Genomic DNA, 10809 nt, shown 5'->3' with positions numbered 1-10809 from the left:
GTTGTTAAACGCCTCGTTTTGAACCGATTTTAAAAACGAATAACTCAATATTTTATCCAGAAAAATATTACGCAAGCCTGAAGATTTTGCTCATAGAAGGAACATAGGTCTAGACATATATTATCGAAATCTCCGGTTTAACAACACTAATTTATAGGAATAAGTCTCTATGTTTTCGGAATGTCGATAATTAATTTTTTAGGAAACATTTTTGCTAGACAGCATAAAAGTTATTTAAATAATTAATGGTTCATAAAATCTCAAAATTACCATTAATATTATAAATGCCCATATTTCAATTGCAGGAAATATAAGAAAAATAACAGTGAGTTTTTGAATCAGTTCATGCATAGTTGGTGACTATTTATTCACAAGCCTTAGACTTAAAAGAAGGCTGCATAATGAAAAATATTTTTATTTTTGAAATCATAACATGTACTATTATATAATATTTATTTTATATTCGACAATGATCTAAAACATCATTCACATAAGTAAAAAATTATTCATATAAACATGCTTAATAGTATAAAAACTTATAAAGGGTATATAAACTAATATATGTATCTTTTAAAAATTTATATAAATAATTTTTAAAAAATGAATAATTTTGCTCAAAAATATACATACAATTAGTAGTTCGTTTCATGATTAGCGGGAAAAAATTAAATAATCTATAACTATTTTATTTACTTCTGGGATTCCTAATGAGATATAAGGATACGGAAAAAAAAAATTTCTGATAAGATTTAAATAACTTTGGTGCATTGATTTTTTTATACAAATTTAGTAGATTTGTGAAAGCCTTAATATTATGATAATAATTCAGAAAAACACAATATATTGTAAGTAAAAAACTTTTTTTTTCTAAATTGGTTTTAAAGATTTTTATAAGACGTATAATATATTTCCTTAAATAAATCTTGATACTTGTTAAAAAATGTATTTTCTACAATTTATAGACTTGCATTTGCATGCTATTCTAAGAGATGCCGCTTTTTTGTATGATTCGTTGCAACGAGGTGCTTTTATAGACCTATTTGGTCGTGACTTTGAATTTTTTTGTTCGGGGAATTGATTCAATTTCTCGTAGATAATATTTTTGTTATCATATGAACGTTTATTGGAGTTACCATTAGGAATGAAGTCGGAAGGAGAAGGTCGTTTCAAGGCATTAGAAATTGGTGCGTTTAATAAAATATCATTGGGGTATAGAATTAATGAGTTATTCAAAGAATGGTCTGTAAATGCCTCCTTTTCTATGACCGTATCTGGAGGAGTGTCTTCCAAGTTAATCATTTTATTGGCCACTTCGGCTTTCAGCAACTCAATGTCTGGTTTAATGTCTTCCAATATCAATGATTCACTATTTTCGTTTGACATTGAATCTTTGGATACGAGTGAGGAAGGTGGAGTTAGAAGGTCTAGATTATGGGCAGGAGAAACATAACGATTTAATGAAATATTAGCGTAATTGAGGTCCATAAAGTAGTAATGATGTTTAGCCATCGCTTTATTAATTCTATTTGAAGGAGATTTAGTAATAAAGCCTTTTTCAGATTGAAAATTATTGTTGGCTATTACAAAAAAAAATTAATTTAAAATAATATAAAATTGAATTTACCTGAATTAAGATAATCAAATGTCAATTCTTCCCCTTTAAGTATATCTTTGCGGGCGAATAGAGCAATTCTCGGTAATCTTATATCCAAATTGTTAATATATACTGCATATACGACCAAATTTGGGTCACACTTATATTAATTTTCAAATATTATAACAAAAAATTTTTTTTACTGAATGATTAACGAAATGTGATATATTTCCATAATAACCAGCATCAACTGTAAAAGCATTATCTTGATCACAGAAATCTAAATCAAAAAGATAGGTTATGCCATTTGAATCATAAATTTGTCCTCTTTTTTCTGCCTCTTCATTAGTGATTATCTTCATAAAAAATGTATTTAGTATGAGTATAGTGCCTTGAAAATATGAAAATAATTTAGCACCCCCCCCTTCCATTTTTAGAAAAATCAAGAAAATGAATTTTAAAAATAAATGTTTAATAAGCATATTAATAACTTATCATGAGATAAAAATGAAATGTATTATAAACACAAATAAATAATTATGTTAAAATTTCCAGGAATTATGAAAAAAAAATTTCCACCACGGCAATATTGGGAATTTCCCGGGCATTTTGGTAAACTTATTGAAAATGTCCCAAATTGGCTTAAAAATCAATAAATTTTGACAAATTTTTTTAGCCTAAAATGATCAACGCTTGACTCAATAAATTAGATATACTGAATAGAATAAAACCAAAAGAGTCTTAATCGAAATATATATAACATTAATTAATTCTTCTTCTATAATGATAACATTATCTGCTTATTTCCATTTTCTAAAATTTCAGGAGTTGAAATAACTGGATAATTATATGTAGTATCAATATTTTATGTTGTAAATATTATACTTCATGAATATTAACTTTTCCACAAGTTTATTAATAAGTCTAATATGATTTTTAGATTCTTCCAAAATAAGACCCCAAATTCTCTCCGAAGCAGCAATCGTTGGAGGAATTGATAAAAGTCTTATAGGATGGTGTAGAGAAAGGTCTTTCCATCAAATCAAAGGTAAAACATGCTATGCACTTTCCCTTATTCCCACGTTTTCCCAAAAACCACTCTTTGATCGGAATTGGTTAAAACAACTCCGATATCAATATTGAATTCTACAATTAGGGCATTGACTGCAGCCATATCAGATGATATTTCATCATTGGTTAGTTCAACATTGAAATGAAGATTAGATATGTTTGCAGGGCAAAATAATTAATTAAATATTCCCGAGAATATGCCCGTTTCCGGATTTTATAATAGTAACCCTGATTTCGATCGGTTCATTAATTTAATAACGCCGTGTAAGTGACGTCGTTTCCCCAAAAAACAGTGTTAAAAACAAGTCATGAATTAAGGTAACAACGCATTATTTTTTAAAATTATATCTCATTACATTCCTTTCAGTTGTAGTATTTTTTATTTTATTATTCTAAATGGTGTTGGGGCATTCCATGTCAAATGAGTAAAAAAATCGAGATTTTCGGCCGACCCCTTCGAATTTTGATTAAAAAAATTGAGGCACGTTATATATGTTCTAGTAATATCTGAAACGAAATTTTAGCTCATTAGCAATTAAATTATCGGAGATAATGGGGAATAAAGGTATAAAAATAGGCTTTTTTAACCTTTTACTGTTGTTAAATATTTAGTTTTAAATTAAAAACTAAATTAGTTCGAATATTGAATCCAATATTAATACTATCAATAATTGATAACTAAGGGGGAAACATACAAATTAATTTCTTTAAATATTGGTCATCGTATGCCCATTTGACTTAATATTAATATTTCGAATATATCATAGGCTTCGATTTTTTAAATTTAAGTCGATTTGTACCTTTAATTCCTATTATCTCCAGTAATCTAAATGTTAAAGAGCTAAAATTTCGTTTCAGATATATAACATATATATAACGTGCCTACAAATTTTTATCGAAATTTAAAGGGGTCTGTCGAAAGGTGTTTAATTTAATTAACATGGAATGACCTATTACTATTATTATAGAAAGTAGTAAGAATACATTATTATCATCATTACCTTTACCTTGGTCTGAATTTGGAGGAAAAATGGGGGGGGGGGGGGTTCTTAAAGATAAGAGAACTAAATATTTACAATGTGAGATATTTATCCTCTAAAACAAAGATATCTGCATTAAGAAATAGTTGTTTAAGCCTGAAAAACAACATTCTTTTTATTTAAATTTTATGCCTTATTATTTTTTAGAATGTGCTTTCTTTAAGATTGAGTAAGAAAAGAGTTTACATAGAAAGAATCAACCGATATTTTATATCGGAATATCGGGCCTATATTTCATCTATTTTAAAATATCGGTTATCGGCAAATATTATAAAATGTTCCAATCCGATAAAAAATGGTACTTTTAACAAAAATAAAATATTGTAAAATTTTAAAAAAAGTAACCATTTATTTTTATAAATAAAATCGAAATCCATTTTTATGTTTAATTTTTTTAATAGTAATAATTAGTTAATAAACATTCTGCCATATTGTTATTTTTTTTCGCATTCTGTTTATAAAAGTGTGCAATAATCTCTTCAGAATCTGTTTTTAGTGAAGCTAGTGATATTAACAGTTTCCATCACCGCAGACTGACCTCCGATAAATTGGAAATTTTGGTATTCAAAAAAGAAATCTTCGATATATTAATTTTAAATATTTATTTCAAATTTCATAATATATTTGTTTATTACTAATTATGTAAATAAGTGATTTATCAATAAAAATATTTTATATACTTTTAGAATTGCAATTGAATATAAATGATAACTGATCATTATAATATATTTAAATGACATATGTTATGGTATAGTTAAATTATAGATGTTATACTTATAAAAAGTATATTAAAAATTAAAACCATTGATATCTTTACAGAATACAAAATTAGATATGATATCGGATCGGTAATCGGTCGATATCAATTTAATATATGGAATATCGGATGGCCTCCAAAAAGTGGTATCGGTACACCCCTATTTCAGACAATAATTAAAAATAAACAATAAAATCAATGTAACAAGTTAACGCGAATAAGCTTATTTTATTATATCAGCAACAAACTTTTATCCGATGCATTTTTTTGGCGAATTTTTTACAATACATGCCATTTATAGCAAAGATGACAGGAAATTATTTTCCATGAAACTTTTATAGCGAAGATAATATCGTGAATCCATTATAGAGAATATATTTTCGGACCTAAACCGCAAACACTTAAGAGCAAAATTTTTATCGTGAAGGCTAAATCATCAATATTTTTTAGCAAAACTTACATCGAGATTTCCTTACTGCGAATGTCTTATAGCCAACCCATTGTAACAAATTTTTTATAGCAAATACATTTACGCAGTAATTTTGAGAGCGTTATCATCAGGGATCGGAACCGAAATGCATATTTGTATAAGAATAACGGTTTAAGGTTCAGGTTCAGTTCATAAAAAATAAAGATATCGGTTCGATTAGAACTGTTAAAAATATTTTATACAAAAATAAAGATCAAAAATTTTTTATATAAAAATATACATTTTGTCATTTATAATACTATATGTAAATAATTAGTATATTGGATTCAATTTATTTCTAGGTTATAATCTTAAATATGTTGTAAAATGGCAATATACAAAAGTTTATAAAAAATGTGGCTAACACTTATCAATCATAATTGATTCGATTGCAGCATACATTATTTTATAATCACAAAATCATGAGGCTCGAACCGATTCACAAACATTTTAGCGGTTCGGTTCAGGTTAGCATAGAAAATCAATTAACGGTTCCGGTTCGGTTAGATAAAAAATATCGGGTTAAAGGTTCGGTTTGGATCCCTGATTATCATGAAATAATGAATATATTGCAAATTACTAGAAAAACAATAGATTCAATAGTCGCAAGTACGAAATGCTTTTACAAGTATTTAGTTATTTCAGAATAAATAAAAGTTGGCAATAATACGACCTTTTTTGGATGTGGAAAGAAAAACTTATCAATTTATTTCTGGTTGCTCTCATTCATGGTCGTATGTATGTGGGAAACATCTTGGGGCCAGTTTTACACCCCGATATATTTATTCCTCCACCTCATGTAAATTTTGCACATTTAAGAAATTTGCATTTGAAATACAATAATATGCTAAATATTCCATAATTAACATTTGAAAATTTATATGATATTAAACTACTATTATTAGTTTTAAGGGTTGAAATAGAAGTAATTTTAATGTATACTAAATATGCAATAAGGCCTCTCCAATGCCCCTGCGAATAAAATCTTGTTATTACTTTAAAATTTATATTGGAAAGAATTTCATCTTGTATGAAATATACTTGTTGAATTACAGACAATTTTGCCATGAACTTTTGAACTTATAAAATTTATATTAGTTTTCCATAGATTTTTTATATAAATTACTCAAAAAATTTGCCTAGAATTCATATGATATGTATCTAAAATGCTGGAATATATTTCCATAAAAAATTTGATTTTTAATATTTTAAAAACACAACTCAAAAAATTATTTAAAGTTGAAAAAATAACATATTACCAGAAAAAGCAAATTGCAGCTAACATGTACATTAATTATATCAAAATAAATTGATTAAAATAAAAATACTTTTCAAAATTAGTAACTTTGATACAAATTAAGCAACTTTCAAAAACCAGCAGACCACTACTGAACCCCTGTGACTATAGTTTAAAACTAACTATCAATTTAAACTGGAACAATAAATAAATGATCAAAAATTTGAATGCATAGTTAATAATAATAAAATACAATTTAAAATCAAAATTAACAATGAGGGGGTAAATACTATATGATTTGTTCAACATTCTAAATATAAAAAAATTAAAATAATCAAGAATTATAATAAAAATATATAGGAGCCAATTCAAAGATTAAGTAATCTTTAGATTGCATAATAATTAATAGATATTTCTAGTAATTTTTCAAAATTAACTTGTGATAAAGATTATGATAAATAATTATAAAAAAAATTTTCTTAGAGTAAAAGTATGCCCAGAGTTGGGTAGTACCACGAATACTTGTATCTAAGATACAAGATCCTTTTGTATCTTGTACTCAGTATCTTTTTCACATTTTTAATAAGATACTCTGTATCTAAGATCCTTTGTTCTGAAAAGAATCTTGTATCTTTTTCATTTTCTTGACAAAAGATAGATTCTTTTTAATATTCATGTTTAAAATTTTACATATCACAGTATATATCTTATTTTCTTCAAGAATCTTGTATTAATTTACTTATTTTTTTCCACCATATTTTAAATATAATGGCAATCAAAATAGGTAGATAAATAAAAAATAACAATACCAAAAGGAAATATGTAACGATTATATTTTATATATAAATGTAACTCGATAGAATATCGTGACTAATTTTATGTAATATTTTTTTAATTTGTAGGATGATTAACACTCATGGTAGTGAAATTTAAATAATGGAAATAAGTTCACGTGAATCAAATCTAAATCTTAAAATTTTATATGTAAATTTTTTTAAAATAAAGTTAAAAAAGACAATGTACAAGCTAGATGTAAAACCTATATAAACAAAAAAATGATAAATGGTTAAACACAAATATGGGCAAAAGATTTTAACAAAATATTTTTCTATGATTTAAATATAATGTCTTTTTTTGACATCAATATCACATCCATATTTTAAGATTATGGATTGAGTCAGATGATAAAAAAAAATACTTTCAAAATATATTAATAAAAGAAGCCCTAAATATAGTACCAGAGTATATAATCAAGCTCAAACTATAACACCAATAGATCTAACATCTAATAAAGAAAATGATGATTATTTTTCTTTTGGTGAAACAATTGTTGCTGAGATCAATAATGCAAATAACATTTAACTGAAGGTTTTAAATTATATTAAAGAAAGTCAAAATACATTATAAATGCTTAATTATTATCCTTTTATTAAGGAAATTTTTATAAATATAATACTGCAATACCTCCATCAGCTACAATTGAAAGTATTATAATGGCAAAGGTCTAATGATAAATTATTTGAAAAATTTGATTATCTTATAAAATAATGAATCTATTTTAAATACTTTTTAAATAAATATTTTAACTCCCTTTAAAAATACTAGTCCCTCTTCCCTATCTATGTTAAGAATGGGCATTACTAATATTAAAACCTGATTATTATAATTAACTCATCATTAAATATTTTAATAATTATTGTAAATATTCATTCTTATTATATGTATATGTTCTTCATAAATAAATAATAAAAACTGTATTTTATAAACTATTCTTTAATTGGCAATGATAATTTAAATGTATCTTACATTTAAGATACTCTAATTAGGCAAAAGATATAAATATCTTTATCTTTTTGATATTTTGAAAAAGACACTAGTATCTGTATCTAAGATTCATTTTTTACAAAGAATCTGTATCTAGATTCTTTTTTTGGAGGAACTGCCCAACTCGGAGTATGCCCCACTATAAATTTAAAAAAACATGTGTAATATAATAAATTATAATATTTACTTCTCCAATATATTCCATAACAAATGTGTTTTTATATATTCTTTGTAATGTTTTGACACCCCATCCTCGATTATCATCAGTCTTAAAAATAGAAAATTTAAATTTCGAATTTCCTTTTTGTACAACCCTGAATCGACATAAATGAGGATCACATTTACATAATTTATTGCATTCATATATGGGAATTCCTGCTTTTAATATGATTCTCCCATGTTTATTATATGGAAAATTATATCCTGACATAGAACTGCAACACACTTTATTTCTTTTCCAACCAGATAACTTTTGTGGAAAACTTCTTACACATGGTTTATTGTCAATTTCTAATATGGGTTGACAATTGTTTTGACATGTACATCCAATTGGAGGATCATCTGATATAAATACATTTTCCCCAGGAATATAATCATTTATAAAAGTAAAATTTTTTGGAGGATAAGAGTTATCAATATTATTTTCAACTATTATTTGATTATAACCTATAATATTATTTATGTAAATTTCCCATTCTTTTAGAGCATTTTGAAATTTAACAAATTTGTGTAATTTATCAAGTTGAGTAGGATAATTTGATGGCAGATTTAATAATATTTTGACATCATTATATGAGTATATTTGGTGTGTCCTTGGATTTATCATAATATTTTTAAATCTATCTATTTTATTTTTATTAAAAAAAAATAAGATTTTTTCATATGGAGATGAAGAATTATGAGTTCGTGTATAATTAAATTTATTGATTAAATGTTTGCATTTTAGGAGATTTTTAGCTGGTTCCCAAGTATTATAGGTATCATCCCAATTTTTCCATTTAATATAATAGAATTGAACATTCTGAAAGGCTATATACTATATTGAAACACAATTTATTTTACTTTTACACTAACATAGTCTAAAATACCTTCAACTTCAAACTCAAAATCATTTGTATAACCTAATAACAAATAAATTGTTATCAAAATATTAAATATATTTACGTTTGCTTGACATCCATTTACTAGATTGCGAGCCATCAAGTAAGCCTATATTCCTCAATTCCAGTTTGGAAAATGTTACAAGAGATTTCAAGTCGTTATGAGTATATAAACATGGTATCTCTAACAATGCACCATTTTCTAATGCCTCTTGTACATAATGCAGATATCTTCTAGTTGATATGAACGCCATTATACTATATAGAAGAAATTATCATTGTATGATATGAAACTCCATGTAAACCGCGCAAATTCAAAACCACTCTTATTCACCTTACATAAAAATGTTACCTAAAATATATTATTTCTTTTCAATATTTTATATTATTATTTTCTCATATAAAAAATATTTCTCACCCTAAAACACATACAGAGTCGGGCAGTACCACGAGACACCGTTTTAATAAAACGACTAATAGTTAGCTATTTAAAAAACCACCATGGATTAAATTATATCGTTTTATTTATATTTTAAAATTATCACATCACATATATTAATTTTTTAGAATGTTCCATTCTTTTTATAAATATTTAATAAATAATAGTTTATTAAATTTCCTCCAAACATTTTTAAGCTAGATTTTTTCAATAAACCTCTTTGTGAGTTTACGGTTTCTTGATGAACAACGTAATGCAATATTTGTACCTGCTTCATTTACTAGTACAACTATTTCTGTAACTTACGATGAACTTTCATGAGTTAGAATAATTGAACGATCTCTTAGCTAATCTGCGTGTTTCCACAATCAATATAAGAATATAACCCTGTCGTTTTTTAATCATTCCCTTTCTCCAACCTTTAGCAGTCTCATTGTTTAATCACACAGGTTGTGAAATCTCTAATTCTCTCCCTTTCAAATGTAAATCATGATTTTGACTTTGTCTTTCATTTTCATTTCAAAAATTATGCTCTACATTTGGTCTTATCCAGTTCAAAGTCAAACTAGTTTTCAATGCCCACCAAACATAATCTTGGCTGGCAGGAGATCTCCCTGTAGAGATATGCTCCCTCAATCGATAGGTTGTTAAACCTTGTACCAAAGCTTCTTCTCGGTCAGAAATTGACTCTCTCGTTGCGTAATATCGACCTTTCAAGGTTCGTATTGTACACTCAGCTAATCCATTAGTTTTCGGGTGATAGGGTGTCGAACTTATATGACGCGTGTTATTTAATTCACAGTACCGACAGAATTTCCCATATATGAATTGTGATCCATTGTCTGACACAATGTACTTGGGTATTCCAAACCTAGCAAACCATTTTTATAATCGTTTAATTATAGCCTCAGCAGAGTTTTTCTGCATTAGACCAACATCTAGCCATTTGCAAAAGGAATCGACACCATATAGCCAATATCGCGAATCCACTAGTCCAGCAAAATCAATATGTATTTGCTCCCAAAATTCCTTGCCTGCAGTCCAAAAATATAGAAGTACTGAATTCAAGGTCTAATTTACTGGAATTCATAGCATATTTTAATAAAATTTTATAAATCAATATCACATCTGGGCCACCAACAATACAATCTAAAAATCGATTTCATTACATTTTCCCCATGATGTCCCCGGTTAATCATTCCTTACACTGCATTTCTTAATTTATTAGGGAATAACCAAACTCCCATATCATTCTATAATATCATGATATGGATAGAA

The 10809-nt window shown here is 26.4% G+C and overlaps 1 protein-coding gene across 1 annotated transcript; it reads right to left on the bottom strand.

The window, feature by feature from the left end:
* Positions 1–571: 571 nt before the first annotated feature.
* LOC135924131 (histone-lysine N-methyltransferase SUV39H2-like) lies at positions 572–9400 on the bottom strand. The gene is made up of 6 exons (XM_065459179.1): positions 9157–9400; positions 9055–9113; positions 8180–9013; positions 1798–1950; positions 1625–1754; positions 572–1577 (listed from the first exon to the last, which is right to left on the bottom strand). Exons 1-6 carry the CDS (start codon positions 9344–9346, stop codon positions 934–936), a joined length of 2010 nt encoding a protein of 669 aa, XP_065315251.1. The 5' UTR covers positions 9347–9400; the 3' UTR covers positions 572–933.
* Between the last annotated feature and the right edge of the window lie 1409 nt (positions 9401–10809).

This window comes from Gordionus sp. m RMFG-2023, chromosome 2 (genome assembly GCF_954871325.1).
Source record: "Gordionus sp. m RMFG-2023 chromosome 2, tfGorSpeb1-WG-v2, whole genome shotgun sequence".
In the NCBI taxonomy this organism is placed as follows: Eukaryota; Metazoa; Nematomorpha; class Gordioida; order Chordodea; family Parachordodidae; genus Gordionus; species Gordionus sp. m RMFG-2023.
Note: the sequence above shows the minus strand (reverse complement) of the source record. Positions and strands in the feature narration are given on the sequence as shown.

Bases quoted from the DNA above. Each gene is read 5' to 3' on its own strand.
- LOC135924131 (XM_065459179.1), bottom strand. From the start codon at position 9,346: ATGGCGTTCATATCAACTAGAAGATATCTGCATTATGTACAAGAGGCA. The intron at 9,114-9,156 runs GTAAATATATTT...ATTTGTTATTAG, and splicing joins TAAATGGATGTCAAGCAAAC to GTTATACAAATGATTTTGAG. The intron at 1,951-8,179 runs GTAAATATTATA...TTTTTTATGAAG, and splicing joins TTATGGAATATATTGGAGAA to ATAATCACTAATGAAGAGGC.